This window comes from Thunnus maccoyii, chromosome 2 (assembly GCF_910596095.1).
Source record: "Thunnus maccoyii chromosome 2, fThuMac1.1, whole genome shotgun sequence".
In the NCBI taxonomy this organism is placed as follows: domain Eukaryota; kingdom Metazoa; phylum Chordata; class Actinopteri; order Scombriformes; family Scombridae; genus Thunnus; species Thunnus maccoyii.
This window is the reverse complement of record NC_056534.1, coordinates 4,094,887-4,113,420: the sequence shown is the minus strand read 5'-3', so window position 1 is coordinate 4,113,420 and position 18,534 is coordinate 4,094,887. Positions and strand designations below refer to the sequence as shown.

At 39.2% G+C, this 18,534-nt stretch overlaps 1 protein-coding gene across 2 annotated transcripts in view; it reads left to right on the top strand.

The window, feature by feature from the left end:
• The window catches only part of akt3b (v-akt murine thymoma viral oncogene homolog 3b), a 32,264-nt gene that overhangs the window by 12,432 nt on the left and 1,298 nt on the right, over positions 1–18,534 (top strand). The window contains exons 1-12 of one of the 2 annotated variants that reach the window (XM_042433524.1): positions 3,741–3,774; positions 4,998–5,123; positions 5,234–5,345; positions 8,537–8,681; positions 8,982–9,113; positions 9,721–9,786; positions 9,965–10,033; positions 11,235–11,357; positions 11,455–11,583; positions 12,541–12,755; positions 15,507–15,594; positions 17,831–17,933. In XM_042433524.1, the coding sequence (XP_042289458.1) occupies positions 5,245–5,345; positions 8,537–8,681; positions 8,982–9,113; positions 9,721–9,786; positions 9,965–10,033; positions 11,235–11,357; positions 11,455–11,583; positions 12,541–12,755; positions 15,507–15,594; positions 17,831–17,933 (1,171 nt within the window). In that variant the 5' untranslated portion in view covers positions 3,741–3,774; positions 4,998–5,123; positions 5,234–5,244. Of the gene's footprint in view, positions 1–3,740; positions 3,775–4,997; positions 5,124–5,233; positions 5,346–8,536; positions 8,682–8,981; positions 9,114–9,720; positions 9,787–9,964; positions 10,034–11,234; positions 11,358–11,454; positions 11,584–12,540; positions 12,756–15,506; positions 15,595–17,830; positions 17,934–18,534 lie in introns of those variants that run through there. The other variant, XM_042433515.1, reaches the window with a different exon arrangement.

Here is an 18,534-nt window from a genome sequence, read left to right as displayed (position 1 = left end):
GAAAATCATGCAGATATATTCCAGTAGAGCCCCAGAATATAAATATAGACACGGAAATGTCCAGAATATGTGTCCTTTAAAGAGAAGGACACATAACTGTCTGTAGTCAAGGTCTCCCAGTTAAACTTCAGTTCATCTCATATCAATATTTTAAACTTGTGAGTTGTAGCTTGTGAAAAATAAGGTGTTGAAAGTGTTAAGGCTTTCAATCTGTAAGATACAAATCTAATCAACATTTCATATTTAATGCTGCTCATCTCATTTTCAGGTTATAGTTACTTGTTGTAAACATTTAAGAGGCTTTTACTAAAGTTTCTTGTCAGCAAACAAAAGATGATTTCAGATCTAAATGGGATCTTTGAGTTTTTTTTTCATTTCTAAATTTACCCATTTGCAAAAGTTGAAAGCTAAACTTTATTATATTCAATAAAGGATACAGATTCAATTAAATGCTTTTCATCCACAACTGTCTGAGCAGCCAGACATCAGTGTTTTAGAAGAGGTTTGTTTTTCACTCATTCACACTACGACTCCACACCAGTATTTGCAGATTTATCCACTTATTTATCTACTTTTTTTTTTTAATTGTGAAAAACACACCGGCTTAGCTTGGTCTGAAGGCCAAAAACAGAGAAGTGAAGTTGTGTTTTCACATTTAGCTGGCTCAGTGTGGACATGGCCTAAGCCAGCCTGCCAGTTTGAAGAACAGCACCTCCAAACAATGGTTGTTTACCTGCCAGACGGCGAGCAGAGAAGGCAAAGCTTTGCAGGGCTGTAGCCCAGTCTGAGCCGCACTTGGCTGGTGTGTGTTGTTTCCCACACTGGTTTTAATGTGTGTGTGTGTGTGTGTGTGTGTGTGTGGAGCTGGCAAGCAAGCAGGGGGAAGTTTCTCTGTGGCACTATGAGCATACAGAGGATGACCTAACACTCTGGTTCCTTCCTCTCCGGCCCCCACAAGTCCCTGAATTGTTTATTGCACCTCTGTGTGCTCTTATAATTTAGTCTTAACAGCCTTCAGTGAGTAACTCAGCAGCTCTCGCAGCTCTCTGAGCTGTTAAAGATCAAAACTCAAGACTTCACTCACAGTTCAGGATCAGGACAGTTCGGAAACGTGGATGTCCAAACTGAATTTGGTACATTTTTTGAGATTTGTGTTTGAAAGAGAGTTTGGAACTCTGAATATGGAACAGCATTGTTGTTGAGCTCTGGTATTGTAGTGAAGGTGGTGGATCAGTTGTTTTACCAATTTCAATTGTAAGAAAAAGTGTATTTAAATGATTTTATTCATAAATCGATGGATCTGTTTTAGTGAAATGAGCATAAGGTCTGAACGATGCAACAAATGTAAAGTTTGAGGGGTCACTGGAGGAAGGACCGGGAGGGTTAGAGAGACCTTTTGAAATTGCATCGTTACATCTTTAATGTGATGTTTCTACGAGTCTCATGATACCAGACAGTCAGAGATCTCCACCTACTGAAGTCTGAGGATTTCTAAATGCTCGGCTACTAACAAACCTACGCCGCTTACATTTAGTGAAGGACACACCTTACTGGAAATGATGCTCTACCCTTCATTCTCCTCCGTAGTGAACTGCATGTCAACGCCCCAATATGAATTATTATTGAAATAATATTATATTATTATTATTGTTTCCACCCAGTTTTAACAATGAAACCTGGGAGATTGTGCTCAGCCTCTATGAGCGAAGGACTTTTGGGTGGAACATAAAACAGAACCAGTCAAAGCAAGAGGAGCAGGACTTATCTGAGGCTGAAGAGGCGGTTTAGTAATGAACCAACCTCTTCTTTTAACCTGCAAATACTAAACAATACAGAACTACTCTTACTGAGTCAGCAACAGCAGCTAATATGCTAGAAATAAAGCAGCAGCTGATTATATCACTTTGTCAGTCAGAATCTGAGTTTTGCTTCACACTTCTTAGAGGCACCAAGTCACCAAAATAAAGGACAAAATAATCCACCTACGTTGTTTTTAACCAGTAAATGTTCCCTGATGCATTTTCCTTTTGACTGCTGAGTTTTTGATAAATCATTTTCCATCTTTTACTTCACCCGCCCAGATTTATGCTTCCTCTTTCAGAGATTGAACCGGCGACCTGCTGATCTGACCTTTTAGGCCACCTTTGCCTCTATTCAATTGACAGGAAGTGAATAAATAACTTTGAAAATTGATTAATGGTTCAAGTCATTCATCAGGAAAAAAAAAAGCTAAACGCAGGATATCTGCAGGTCTTAAAAAAATCTTTAAAAACAGTGAATTCGGTTCCCTAAAAAAACAGACCTCAGAAGGTGTTAAAGAGCCTTAATGTACAAAAGTCTTGAATATTTCGTCTTTCCCACTGCGGACGGTGACATTAGTTTAAGGGTTGGTAGTTTTTTGTGTGTGTTTGAGGTTGTTAGGAGGTTGTAAACTACAGTGAGACGGTGGATTGAGCCGCAGGAAGCTGTTTCATCCTTACAGTCAGCAGCAAAACCTTAAATTAAGTTGATGTATTGATGAAGAAAATAATTGTTAGTTGCAGCTAAACTCTAAACTAACCTGCAGCTCCAATGATTTATTGGTTATTTTCACCTGTAAAGCAGTTAAAGTCAAACTCTGGCTACTGTTTACTTCCTCTTCTTCAGCGGTCTGGAAGAGGAACTGCTGTCAGAAACAAAGCACTTCTTCTCTGTTTTCTGATATCTGGGCTCAGTGCTGAAGTCATCTTCATCACACCGTTGTTCTGCGTGAGTCATCGGATGTGTGAGAACGGTTTTATCAGTGTTTAATTTGTCGGATGGATGTTGAGGTAATTCATGCGCTGATACAGTCACACTTTAGTTTCCAGCGCCTTGTTCTCCGTTAGCTCTGGTGCTAACATCACTCTGGAAGATGTCAACATCTCACCGGGACGCGTTCATGTATTCCAACATTTGTTGTAATTATGTCACAAATTAATGAGTCGGAGCAGTGGGGGGGGGGGGGGGGGGGCTGAATATGAACCGCGTGTTCATATTTCTCAACAAATGGTGCAGATGTTTGTACATATTTATCAGCTTTGTTTAGGCTAAATCTAAAAGTAGAGGAATAAAAAGGCTGGTGATAAAGATATTTTCACTTATTATAAACAAATGTCTCCATGATACTGTCAAATAGAGCTGCAATGATTCATTGATTAATTGTCAACTGTTACATTAATCGCAAATTATTTTGATAATCAATTAATCCTTTGGATTCATTAAGAAAAAAATATTTTTCTAGCTCCTCAAATATGAATATTTTCTGGTTTCTTTAGTAGGGCTGCAGTCTGCTGGTCGGTTAGTTGGTCGATATGCTCTCGTCCGACTAAATTCTCATTGGTCGAATAATCTCCGTGTTATTTTCATAAGGAGAAAAGTGCTACATCAACAGCTTTCCAGGATTAATCCATTATTTCCTGCGGCGGGGGGGACAGACTAACAAATTACCTGTGAAAACAACGGAGGTGTATTCAAAACACCCCCGTTGTTTTCACAACTTTGAACTCGCCCAACCTAACGGCGACTGCTGGGTCTAACTGTTCTCAACGGTTACTGAATCAGCGTTTCTCCTGTTGTAATATCAACGAACCCCCGCCAGGCCAAAAGATATTTTTAATGCCAAAAATAACGTAAATATCGGTAGCGTAACTCCGTTTAGGAATAGGGCAGTGCTTAGTATGTTTGCGTAGCGAGTGGGAAAGAGTGGCGGGAAAGTGACGGTGGATAGGAGCGGGGCAGAGGAAAAGGTTAACGGTAAGTTGTTAGTCTGGCGGTAAATGTACAGTTCAGACTACAGTGTGTCAGTTAATAAATGCTAAAACGTCAGGTCTTTTGTTTCCTCAAGTGCTGCAAAAGTGAATGGGGTTAGCTCCAAAGTTAGCAACAATAGGTTAGCCTAACCTGAAGAGGCAAAACAGAAATGTGAGTTCACTGTGCACTCTGTCCCGTTACACCCCCCCAACCCACCCACAACTAATCGATTAGTTGAAGATTATGTACGATTTCAGTTGACTACAGCCCTAATATTTAGTCGTCTATGACAGTGAACTGAATATCTTTGTTGGACAAAACAAGACATTTGAGGACGTCATCTTTGGGAAATAGTTTCACAATTTTCTGACATTTAATGGAACAAACAACTAATAAAGAAAATAATAGACAATGAATGAAAATAATCCTTATTATTGAAAATAATAAAGTTGCAGCCCTGCTGTAAAATATGTAGGTTAACGCTCTGCACTCAATTAATTTCACAATATGCAGCAGATAATCTAAATAAACCAGTTGAAAGTGATGAGTTGTCCACTACAGCTGCTGTTTTATTATATATATGTATATATATGTATGTGTATGTGTATATGTATATATATATATATATATATATGTCTGTTTTAAAGACAATTGAGATTTAAAGACAGCTATGAAATTCTGTTGAAACTCTGTAAGATGGTAATTTAGTGGTTGAATATATACTGCGTTAAACCTAGATGTCTAAAAAAAAAAAAGCAGTTTTAACTTTGACATCTACAAATCATGCAAACAACACTTAGTGTTTCTGTAACTGTAACATGATGCTGAAAATAAAACGGCACATTCTTTCACTTCACCAGTGTGGTTCTGTATTGAAATGTTCTTGGAACCGTAGCGTTCGTATTAAAGTTTATTTTAAATTCAGAACAATAGCTAGTTTTGACCACAGTGGATCAGATTTGAAACAAGCTCTGATTCTTCTTAGATGATGCAGAGATTTAACCCTTTGAACCAGATGAATAAATAATGAAAATAATGGTTAGTTTCAGCCTCAGACACAGAACCAAACCACAAAATATTGAAAACCACCTCTCAAGCAAAGGAAAGTGAGTGTTTGATACTTAAAAGATAGATTTTTTTATGTTTCCCTTTAAGTTCAAAGAGTCTAGACTCGCCCAGGTGAGCAGGATGTAACCCGTTGGTGTCTCTTCTTCTCCTCCCTGCAGGTGAGTACATCAAGAACTGGCGACCGCGCTACTTCCTGCTGAAGACAGACGGCTCTTTCATCGGCTACAAGGACAAACCGCAGGACTCTGACCTGGCCTACCCGCTCAACAACTTCTCTGTAGCAAGTAAGACACCGACACAAGCTTTCTGTCACGTCTGATATCTGTGTGACACCGTTCATCATCATCATCATCTCTCTCTCTGTGTGTGTGTGTGTGTGTGTGGCGATCATCAGAATGTCAGCTGATGAAGACGGAGCGGCCCAAGCCCAACACCTTCATCATCCGCTGTCTGCAGTGGACCACCGTCATCGAGAGGACTTTTCACGTCGACACACCTGACGAGAGGTGAGCCTTCGAGGAGGAGGAGGAGGAGGAGGAGGAGTCTGGAGTATTTAAAAAAAACAAAACATCTAATTTATCTAAAAACAAATACCTATGAAGATGCTGGCGACTGTTATTTCTTAGCTAATGATGAAAGAAAACATTCACACTATTATAAGTTTTATATATAAGTTAAATTATTTGGTTTTTGGTACAAATCAGGATTTTTCAAGTTGACTCTGAGTTGCCAGTTTAGATCAAATATTCCTCTTTTACAGGTATCTGTGTTTTAATTTATCAGTTGTCATGTGTAATGGTTCAAACTTTTACTTATCCATTGATATTTTTGTTTTTTATTAATACTCAGTACTCATTTTTATAAATTCTTCTTCTTCAATATCTTACTTACTACCTTCAGTCCTGCAGCTGTCCCACACTGACACACACATAAACACTATCAGCCTCATGTTTTACCTGTAAGACTCCCATTTTAAATCCTTTGTTCATCATCTGTGACGTGAAGAACACCTGAATTTCACTCAGTCAGAGAAATAAAAAGTGTGTGCCCTGGGCGTATTAAAAGAGCGTTTCTCCCGCTGCCTCCCAGAGAGTCGATCACATGGGAGGGCGATGGAGGCTGCAGCAGCAGCAGCAGCAGCAGCAGCATCTGGTTTAAAGTAGGTTAGCCGACCTCGCTAACATTCAGCAGTCGAGCAGCAAACAGAAAACGAGTCTACGAGCTGCTGCGCATTGAGCCGCCCTCTGTTTCCATCACAGTCGGGTCATTTAGAGACGAGACTTGTAAAAGTTTACAGCCTGACATGCTGTTATCCTGCGTTTACGATGACGTGGCTTAATAAAATGCAAAGATTCAACTCAGAGGCTTCACGACTGATGATGTCAATCATCAACGTTTTGGAGGCAGCTCTGCTTTTGGGTCATCTGTCATCAAAAAAGTGATTTAAAACATGTTTAAAAGAAGGATTATTGTGTCTGTATATTTTGGGTTTTTTTGCCAAGGGGTGAAATCTCTTGTCGTGTGTTGGAGATGAGGAGCAACTGTCAAAACCTTCCTGCCACAACAAATAAACACTGAATGACTCAGCTGATATTATAGTAAAAAACTAGACGACACTAAAGAAAATAGATAGTTTTCTTTTATAGGTCCATAAATTCCTGATAACTTCTTTATTATATCCTAGAACACTCCTGTAAAGAACTGTGTAATTAGATGTTAATTATATGTGAAATAAGCAAAGTTTATTTATATAACAGCTTTCACAGACACCAGTCACAAAGTGCTTCACAGTCAAAGAATTCAAATCAAATACAATCAAAATAAATAAAAACAAAGGCACCAGATAAATAAAATATATAAGGAGAACAGACATAATAGACAAATTAAAACATAAAATATCACATGCTACCCAAATGCCTGTCTGAACAGATGCTTTTTAATCCAAAGCTATTGTAACCAGGACTCTCTGTCAGTTTATAGAAGGTCGACTCAACATGCAACAATGTCTACATATACAGTTCAACATACATGAAGAACAAGTTTTCAGTAATTCATGCATGATTAATAAATCTTTTCTCGGGGTTTCTTTTAATGAAATTCCTCCTGAAATCAACAACTGCTTTTAAAGTCAATACAACTAAACTAACAGTCTGAACTTAGTCTCTGTTTTCCCTGAAATGACACCGTTCTCACCACCTGTAAAACACATCTAAACTGCTTCTCTTACTTTAACATAGGCTTACTTTAGACTACATCTGCACCCTGTTATTGTAAGAAAAAAAAATCAACAGATCCCCCAAAGGTGAAACGTCTCAGGTTAAATGTGATGAAGACGTGTGTGTGTGTTTCTCAGTTGTGAAGCAGACTGGAGAGTTTTTTGTGTTTAATTCTCCTCCAGCGGACACACAACAAGAGTCCGTCAACACAGTGAGAAGAAAGACAGGAAATCGGGGTGTGGGTCTGAGGCTGGACGCCAAGTTTTGAAGGGTTTCATTCCAAAACACAATATAATGTATACATTATGACTTATTACCTCATGTTATTAACAGGACACAGCTAACAACAACCTGTTATTGCACGACTGGTACGGTAGGTCATATGACCGGCGGGCATGTTGTCAGAGTCTGCAGCTGTTCAGATGTCAGTTAAACAGGACGTTCACATCTGTTCAAGAGATTCAAGACACTTAACATGTTTTTAATCAGTATTTTAAAGGAATATTGCCTGATTATTATGTGACCGTTTATCTGAAACTAATAAAAATGAGTCAAATCAAGTAGATATCTTTCAACGTTACAGTCTTTTTAGTGCCAAAGTCCCTCTTTTTGTTACTATACTTCCACCTGCAGCTCAACAGGGAAACACTGTCCGAGGAAACACAAAGAGGGAATTTGATGCTAAAAATGTTTATAATATATGATATGATTTTATTTATGGATTATAGATCCATCCAAGATAAAATGAAGATACTTTTTTCCAACATGATCCCGAATACAAGACATTCAACATAAACCCAAAAACACATCATCACAATTTAAGAAATAAAATATAATAACTCCCACATCAAAATACAAGGACAGTTTGATAGTTAAAGTAACCGTGTCATTGCACATTTTTCATTATAAATCTGTGACCATGTTCCATAAATACATCCTAATCTATTTTTTAATGATATACATACATAATAACTGAATAAGTCTTAACCTGCTGATTTCTATAAGCTTCTCTCACATTTAAAAACTGGATGTGTTGCAGAAGACTGTTCCACAACATGCTAGCAATGTAAAAAAAAAAAAAAAAAGGAAGTTCTGGCTAATTTATTTACTTGAGGAACTTAACATGAACACACACTTTCACCATATGTGTCAGATATCCACTTGATAAGCCTCATATAAGCTTCACATCAACTTTTAAATGTCTGTGTAGACACACTGAGGATTTTGGCCTCCATCACTCCCATTGAAAGCACATTTAACAACCAGTATGAACAGGAGGAATGATTAAAACCTCTTTCACTGTTCATATAAACACCTGACTGATGTTTTAAGACACACTTGAAAAATTAATGAACCCCTCCTTTAACTTCCCTGAAGATGTACAGTCAGTGTAAAGACACAGTTATAAGCGATTCACCAAAAACAAGAGCGCCTCCTGCTGGTGCGTTAACCCCGCTGCTGCTGTTGTGTCCCGTGTTCAGGGACGAGTGGGCCGAGGCCATCCAGATGGTAGCAGAGTCGCTGGCCAAGCAGGAGGAGGAGGGCATCCTGTGCAGCCCCACCTCCCAGATCGAGAACGTCAACGAGGAGGAGATGGACACCTCCATCAGCCACTATAAACGAAAGGTGACGAAATAGCACGTAACACACACACACTGTATCCATGGAAAAAAAAGTCAAAGTCTGCTTAACAAAACAATCCACCTTTTTTACCTTTGTTGTCGGTGTATTTTTCTTTCTCTCGGGCAGATTTAGATGAAGTAGATGTTTCCAGCAGCCACGGTGGAGCCTCAGTGCACAAAATGTTTCACACTTATAAAAAAAAACATCAACAGTAACCTAAATGACTGCTGTCTTAAACTGAAGAGAAGATGTGACTTTACTGACTGTTTCTTCTTCTTCTTTCTGTCTTTTTTTTTGGTCCAGACAATGAATGACTTTGACTATCTGAAGCTTCTGGGCAAAGGCACTTTTGGGAAAGTCATTCTGGTGAGGGAGAAGGCAAGCGGCACCTACTACGCCATGAAGATCCTGAAGAAGGAAGTCATCATAGCCAAGGTCCTTTTTTTTATTTTTTATTTTTTCCTCCTGATCATCAGCTTTTATTCGTGTTATTCTTGATGCCACTTTTTTCACTGATAAGACTGTTTAGACTTTTTGGTCACTACATTGAAATGACTCATAAATACATTTTATAGAAAGATCTGCTGAGACTTTAAATGTGAAAACAATAAAAAATAATCCAATTGCAAATCAAAAAATGTCAATCATTGTTCCCTAACGCCCGAGGTGAAGTCCTCCAGTGTCTTCAAAGCCCAGAGATATTTAGTTTATTATTATATAAGCCCATAGAAACCAGGAAATATTCACATTTGAGAAGCTGGAATCAGATCATTTGGACATTTGTTCTTAAAAAATGACTCCAAACAATGAAACAATCATAACAATAGTCGGCAATACATTTCCTGTAGATATGCGACTAAGTGTTGCAGCTCTAAATATTTAGATATTCGTCTGGGATGTTTATATCAAAGGAACTTGTTGTTTTTTAGCCTGATCTTTGCACACGTCAGTTGATAAATCATCTGCAGACGAGCCGCTTTTGTGTCCCGATTAATCAATCTTCTTCTTCTTCTTCTTCTTCTTCTTCCTTTTCTCGTCACAGGATGAAGTCGCTCACACGCTCACAGAAAGTAGGGTATTAAAAAACACTCGACATCCATTCCTAACTGTGAGTATCACCGTGGTGTAGCTTGTATGAAACGTTACATGTAGATGAGCGGTCGACGACTCCTTTTGAAGTGTTGTCAGAGATAAGAGCTCAGAGCTTCCGTTCTTAAAGAAACATCGTGTTTGAAACGCTCGGAAACGGCCGAGTCTGAAATAATTATTTATATTTTGCGTTGCAGTCTCTGAAGTACTCGTTCCAGACTAAAGATCGACTGTGCTTTGTCATGGAGTACGTCAACGGAGGAGAGGTGAGAGTCTTTATTTCATGCTGGAAGTTATTTAAAGAATGACTGAAGAATGTTGATTAACAACACAACAGTGATTTAAAGAGTTGAAACAGAATTTATTCTGCTTTTATTTGGAGAGTTGTTGGACTTCGGTGTCTCCACTGTTGTTTTTTTATTTATTTATTTTGGTGATGTATCGATTTATGGAGTTTGAAGCACTGATATGTGCCAGAAGATGCAACATATCTTCTAAACTTTACATTTTTAGTGGATGTACATATATTGTTTGGGTGTGAAAAGAGGTTTAATCTGAATCTTATGTTTCCCTTTTTAAAAATAAAACATCCCTGCATCTACCGTCCACCTAATTTCTCAAACTAATTTAACACTATTGAGTTGGTGCAACTTGTTTGAAAAGTAAAACTAAAAAAGCATAAAAAATTTCTTTATGGAATAATAATTTTCACATAGCCTCTAGTGCACAGATGCTGAATTTGAACGCTCAATTTCCAAATTCATGGCAAACATGTTGCGTTATTCCAGTCGCTCTAGATGTTTAACCAGTATTGGCATCTTTATGACACATAGTGCAACCAAAAACCAACTTTTAAATGTTTTTTTTCTGCCCTTTTTTAACCATAAACCTCATTAGGGGAAGGCTGTATTAAAACATCCACTCAGTAACCAGTTTATTAGGAACACTCAGCTGAAACTTGTTCCCAAAGGAAAATTGGTTTTCATGAACACAAACAACAGTCAGAGACATAAAAGGTTATGAAGAAAGAAAAAAAGACTCTGACATATACACTGATATATCTGCAATGAGCTAATATCAACTGATATATCGATCTGGTCAGTTTATCGGGTCTTTAAGTGTGTGATATTATTGCAGGGCTTCTGTATTAGACTGTATTAGTTTCAGCTACAGGTAGATGTAAGAACTAAACTTCCTTCAGCCCTAAAAATTACAACACCCTCCTTTCCATTGACACTAACGCTTGCTCTTCCTTATCAGCCGTATGATATAATGTAATGATTGGAGAATCCTAAATTACTCTTTTTAGTGTAACTGTGTGTTTACTTACATCACAGCTTCTCCAGGTTTCCACTGTAAAAAATGTCCGGCAGTGATTATTTTATCTTGGTCCTCTGTGGATCATGAATCAGCTTGATATGACAAAAAAAATGTCTGAGGTTTGTGAACTTTTTTTTCCCTCTGCAGTTGTTTTTCCACTTGTCAAGAGAAAGAGTATTTTCGGAGGACCGCACCCGTTTCTACGGCGCTGAGATCGTCTCTGCTCTAGACTACCTACATTCTGCCAAGATCGTCTACCGTGATCTGAAGGTAACACCTGCACTTCCTCTGGGTGACGTGATTGTGCTTTTAACATGGAAAAACAAAATGTCATGTTGTTTTTTTCCTCTCGTGTCCTCTTCATCAGCTGGAGAACCTCATGTTGGACAAAGACGGCCACATCAAGATCACAGACTTCGGTCTCTGTAAAGAAGGCATCACCGACACTGCCACCATGAAGACCTTCTGTGGAACACCGGAGTACCTCGCTCCTGAGGTCAGACAAATAATTAACAACCAGAAAATACAAAACCACACAAAAGAAAGTCACGTGTGTGTTTTTTTTGTCATGTATGAAATCTGGAAAGTGTTTTCGACTCTCACCAAGCAGCTGAACGTTAGAGCCGACGTGGAAGTCTCTAAAGATGCTATTCCTCAAAAATAGCAGCTAAATATCGTCTTTACAACAGAGTAGAATGTCAGTTACTGATTTCACTTCTTCTATCGTGCATCTTGGTGGAGTTTTTGAAAGTTATCGTTCCCTTTAAAAAAGGATATGAAAGAGGTTATCAGATATTTCAGGGTCAAAAATAGCTGCGTGACGAAGAAGAGAAGACAGTCACAGGTTTTCTCCGACGTTTCATTTGATCTGTTGATGGATTAAAGTGGCCTCTTGGGTTTCAGTCGCTGAAAGTGTGATTTATTTTCAGCTGGAACTAATAATAAAAAAATCACATTTCTTCAAGTGTGTCTTAAAACAACAGTCAGGAGCCCGAATGAAGAGTGAAAATCATTCCTCCTGTTCATACTGACCATCAGAAGATCCCTTCATAATGCACTTACAAGCTAATATAAAAGCTTCAGCGTCCAAATGAGTCAAATCAAGTAGATATCTTTCAACGTTACAGTCTTTTTAGTGCCAAAGTCCCTCTTTTTGTTACTATACTTCCACCGCAGCTCAACAGGGAAACACTGTCCGAGGAAACACAAAGAGGGAATTTGATGCTAAAAAGACTGTAAATGTGTCAGATATCCACTTGATATGACTAACAGACTGCTGAAGCTGAATAGAAGCTTCACAGAGACTTTTAAATGTTTTGGGATCTTTTAATATCCAGTATGAACAGGAGGAATGATTACAGAGAGGAAAACCTGTGAACCCTTCCTTTAAGAGGACATTTAAAGGGATAAATGGGGACATTGTGGTAAAGCAGTGATGTCTGTATGTTATCAGGTGTTGGAGGACAACGACTACGGGCGGGCGGTGGACTGGTGGGGTTTGGGCGTGGTGACGTACGAGATGATGTGCGGCCGCCTGCCGTTCTACAACCAGGACCACGAGAAGCTGTTCGAGCTCATCCTCATGGAGGAGATCAAGTTCCCACGAACTCTGTCGGCCGACGCCAAGTCGCTGCTGTCGGGGCTGCTCATCAAGGACCCCAACAAACGGTACGCACACACAGACATACACACAAGAAAGGCTAGCGCTGCGCAGTAGCTTTCAGCCATTTTATTAGATATGAAACAGTAGAGAGCTGACAGGAAATGAGAAGGGAGAGAGGTTGGATGACTTAAACCTCTAGACCACTAAAATGCCTTGTTTTTTCCCCATTTTCTCAAAATTGAGAGAAAATACAGTGTATTCCCTTCTGCACTGCAGTTCTGGTCACTGCGAACTCCACTGTTGTCATGTGGAGGCTGCAGACAGGTTTGTTCTACCTCCATGACACACGGTGTCACTAGCTGCTTCTTTTTTCAGCTGCTGCTCCATTGGGTTTGTAGGAGCTCATGAGGGGGCTGTAGTCTGCTGGTCGACTGGTCGATTAGTTGGTCGATATGCTCTCGTCCGACTAAATTCTCATTGGTCGAATAATCTCCGTGTTATTTTCATAAGGAGAAAAGTGCTACATCAACAGCTTTCCAGGATTAATCCATTATTCCTGCGGCGGGAGGGACAGACTAACAAATTACCTGTTACAACGGGGGTGTATTCAAAACACCCCCGTTGTTTTCACAACTTTGAACTCGCCCAACCTAACGGAGACTGCTGGGTCTAACTGTTCTCAACGGTTACTGAACGTTTACTGAATCAGTGTTTCTCCTCTAATTATAACAACAAGAACTACCGCCAGACCACAAAGAATATTTTTTAATGTCAAAAATAACGCCAAATATCCGTTCATTTGGAAATCAATATTGTTTGGGAGTGTCTATGCAGCGCTGTTCCGGTACGTGAGTCAACCTCCGTGTCGTTGCCTGGGAAACCACTGGTCGCGTGGCTCCGTTAAGGAGTATGTTTGCGTAGCGAGCGGGAAAGAGCGAGGGACAGAGAAGTGACGGTGGATGAGAGCGGAGCAGAGGAAAAGGTTAGTCGTAAGTTGTCAGTCTGACAGTAAACGTACAGTACAGACTACAGTGTGTCAGTTAATAAATGCTAAAAAGTCACGTCTGTTGTTGGAAAAGTGAAGGGGGTTAGCTCCAAAGTTAGCAACAATGGGTTAGCTTAACAGACGCGGTGAAATGTGTGACTGCACTCTGTCCGCGATTTTTAAACTGTACATCACAGGCAAAGTTTAACTCGGTGAGAGGTGTCCTGGTGGTCTAGAGGGTTTACTGGAAAAATGATCTGGTTCAAGTCTTTTAGTCGTTCTTAAGTACAGAACAAAAAGATTTTATGTTGTGAGCTGTTGGACGAGTCTGCCTGAGGATACGGTGATAAACTTAAAACTCTCCTCTTTAGCCCGGCTTCTGATTAGAATATCTATTATTATATTTATTCTGTTGAATCATTTATTGTATTAGATTGTAAATGAGTCTCTATCTCAATGTATTTCTGAGTTGAAATAAAGGTTATAATAGTATTCATGTTTTAAAATGTTTTATTCCCTCTTATCTAGTCCTTGTCCTTTATCTGTTTTATCTAGTTATTATTTTATTTTACTTTGTTTTAATCTGTTTTATTGGAGTTTTGTGCATTGTTTACATTTATTATCAGCTTGTCAGTTATTTGTAAAGCGTTTTGAATTTCACTAACATGTATGAAAGGTGCTATACAAACAAAGATGATTGACATTTTATATAATACAGTTATTCACTTTTCTGACAGAAGTTAGATGAGAATATTGATCCCTCTCTCAGTACATTAAAAGGTAACAAAATCTACCTACAAGCACCTTTATAAAGCTCGTTATATCTCCTGTGTTTAATCCAGACAAATCGAGTGATTATGTGGTGAAGTTTTCTTCCTGGAGTCTCCGTCGGTTGTTGGTCAACTGCTCAGAGTCAAGAAAGACAGATTTTTTTGTTAGCTTTGGACAGAGCCAGGCTAGCTGTTTCCAGTCTTTATGCTAACGAGAGTCATATCAATCTTCTCATCTAACTGTGAATAAGTGTAAGTCCAGCTGGGAACCCTTGTTACATATTATTCCCCATCATCTGTCATCTGCATAACGACATAAAATGACCAAACACACTTAAACAGTTAGACATGGATGGTCAGAAAGAAAACATCTGGAAGAGGATTTACACATTCTGATTCAAATGAAGCAGAAACTTTCAGTACTTCATTTCTATGGTAGTTTGTTTCCTGCAGCTCCCGGGGGATCCCGAGTGGTTTCTTAGCCTGATGGGAAATACAGTTTAATCCCTCCAACAGATTAAAAACCTGCGTTAGACACAGATATGAAACATGTATTTATACACAGATGTGAACAGAGGCTGTATGTCTAAATAAAGACGTTAAAAAGGCAGGTACATTCAGGAAATACACCGTTAATTTCAGATCCTGTTTCTCAATCACAGGACAGGAAATAAAATGTGCTCACATCCACATTCTCCAGTTTATCTTACTGTTTAAACACCATCTCTGCGTTTAGAAAGAGGACAAAACCTCCTCGTGATAATTGTATTCAGCAAAAGTGCTGTTAGACAAAAGTGAAGCTGCTAATTTCTCACTCTTGATTATCCTCGGGGCGTTTTTTTCTGCCTTCCGACGAAGAAAACGGTTGAAAAGAGGCTACCGCAGCTTCACAGAGCGAACTCGTTCACCCCGCCGGGTTATTTTGGGATCAGTAGCAGGTGGATATTCTGGTTCCATTGATGGGAGACTTTTAGGAAAGAGCAGCATTTTTTGATGTCTTTTACTTTGACGTCTACTTCCTCTCTCTCTCTCTCCCTCTCTCTCTCTCTGTCGGCTGACAGGCTGGGCGGCGGACCGGATGACGCTAAGGAGATCATGCGACACAGTTTCTTTGGCACAGTCGACTGGCAGGACGTCTACGACAAGAAGGTGAGAGCAGGATTTAGCTGCTAGACGTCATTCTTTACTTCAATAGTAATTTATTCAAACAGCGTACCTGAGATATTCTGGTATCAGGGTTACCTAATTCTTCAAAAGACGTCTGGCTGGGATATAAACTCCAAAATAGAACAGAAAATAAAAAAATTACCTCATCTTTATCTCATTTCACCAGCATTTTTTTTGTCTTTTTCCTTTTCGTGGAACCTGACTGTTAAACTCTTGAGAGCTTCCCAGCGCCGCGTCAGTCCAGCTGCAGCTACAGTAGATGTTTTTGGGCTTCGTGCCAGAACGTTTCCGTATTCTTCTCCTTAAGTTCTCTGCTCGTACGACAAACTGCCCGAACTTGTGGTAAATCTCTGGTTTCAGCCTGATGAACGTCAGCTGTTATTTCATCATCGGCATCGTCGACGCCCTTATAATGTCTGAATACTGTTCAGGCCTGTTCCGCTCCGAGTTTCATTCACAACAATGCTCCCAAAGAGTAAAAAGAGGAATTTGAGGTTCCTGCTGTCAGAAATCAGCAGACGTAACATATTTAGCGTCAGTAGTAGGATGACTCGAAACGATTAGAAAACATTATGGCTGCAACTAATGATTATTTTCTCAGTTACTTGATTATTTGTGTGGTTAGTAAAATGTAAGGTAATTGTTAAAATCGTCCATTCCAAGTTCCAAAATGTCTTGTTTTCTTTGACTAACAGTCCAAAACCCAACAATGATGAGATAAACCAGATAATATTCACATTTAGGAAGCTGGAGCTGGTGGATTTTTGCTCAAAAAAACTGCTTACACGATTATACAATTATCAAAATAGTTGCCAATTAATTTTCTATCGATGAACTAATCGAGTAATCGACAAATTTTTGCACCTGCCAATGATGCCGATGCGCTGCACTACAGAAATAAAGAGGAAACGCTTTGACATGATGCTAAAAAACGTCTCCGTGACTGATATGAGAGGCGTCATGTGACAGTCAGAGAGATATTAGAGGATATTACAGCCAATAGTAGATGATGTTACGCTGTCAGCTGCTGGACAGAAACACTCTGAACCAGCTGTTTACTACTGAAAGGTAGAAGTTGCTGCACCATGATGAGTCAAATCTGAAAAACCTCTCAGTAAACTGGCGGCCATGATGATAATAATACGGTGAACAGAATATTAATTTCGCATATGATTTGTTTTAGTTGATTTCATTGTCATATTTAATTGACTTAATAAGTCAAATAAGTAATTTACTCCTCAGTGAAGGAAGTCAGAGACTGTTAATGACTTGTGCGACAGATCTGGACCCCTCGCACGTTTCATTCAGACCTCAGAGAAAATCAATAAATGTCACAAATTTGTTTAAATCACTCGTTTCTTCGGTTTCCTCATGAGGCCCAAATTTATCACAAGTTCCACCTGATTGAGCTACGTTTGGTTTGGCTTCAGTCTCATTATTTCTTTTTTTAAATAATAGAGAAGTTTCTGCTGTAGGTTCACAATTTTTCAAGTGTGTCTTAAAACAATAGTCAAGAGCCCAAATGAAAACTGAAACACACAGTGGGAATAACTTTTTTGGGAACTACTTCAATGTTACCTCTCAATACTTTTTGTTCATTTTAAACGTTTTTTAAAAAATCTGAAGTGAATATGAGGCTTCATTAGTCCTGGTTTGACAAGTTAAAGGAGCATCAATGTTAAAGTTAAATTCTCTCTTGGTGTTTCCTTGTTGAGCCGCAGTGGAAAGATAACAAAAGAAGGGATTTAGTTCTAAAAAAAGACGACAACTTTAGAAGATATCCACTTGATTTGACTAATTTGGACGTCTGAAGTCTCGTAGTATCTTCAAATAAACATGTGAGTGGATTTTCTGTGGATTATATATTATATATGGACACTAAAAGCAAATGATGAAGTCATGTTTTAACGGTCAGCTTAAACAGGAGGAATGATTACAGCCAACAAAACCTGTCAGACACAAACCTGTCCTTTAATTATGACACTCAGATATTTCTGAAAGTGTGAAATAATATCTAAATACACAAAACGATGCCTCACGTCTCTAAAAGTCAAACCTGCAGATGATCATTTGTAGTCAACAAAATATTTGTAGGTTACTGTTAAAGATTATTCCTGTTGTTGTTAATTTAACGGATTTACAGTCTGTTGACGGTGTTCAGCCGACTCGTTGTAGACAGAAAACTCATCTTCTTCACTTTACTTCCTGTCTCTTCCAGCTGGTCCCGCCCTTCCAGCCCCAGGTCTCCTCAGAGACGGACACACGCTACTTCGACGAGGAGTTCACAGCACAGACCATCACCATCACTCCGCCGGAAAAATGTAAGCACGTCTATGAATCCGCCATCTCTACCTGCACTGACACCAGACCGACAGATCAGGTTCCTCATAAAGAGTAATAAAATGCTGATTTACTGAGTCGACATGTGTTTGACGCTTGGAAACAGTACAACAAATATTAGATGGATAGACGGCGTTTATCCCGACGAGATGACACATGTCGAGATGCTGCCTGTGTTCAGACTATAAGACATCAGCCTGATAATAACCCGTCCCAACAGACGTAGGACTATGGGGATTGACCAAGCAGCAACCTCTGGGGCTGCAAAATGAAGCCAATGAGGAAGTGCCAAAAACTGCAGTTCCTTGAATGGCCACTTGAGGCTCTAAAAGCGAGTCAATCCCCATAGACCCCCATGTTAAAATGCCCAACTTTATAGCAGAAATAAACATGTTTACAGTCTGGTACAAACAACGGTTTTGGTCTCTGTAGCTAATTTCCTCTTTCATGACAACTGTACGGGGGGTGAATTTTTTTATAACTCGCCCGTTTAAATTTTATTAAGCCGTAAAGTTCTGCATAATGAAGGACATGGCTGCTTTTAGTGACAGGTCCGCCAGCCGCTAGGTGGCTTGTTTCACC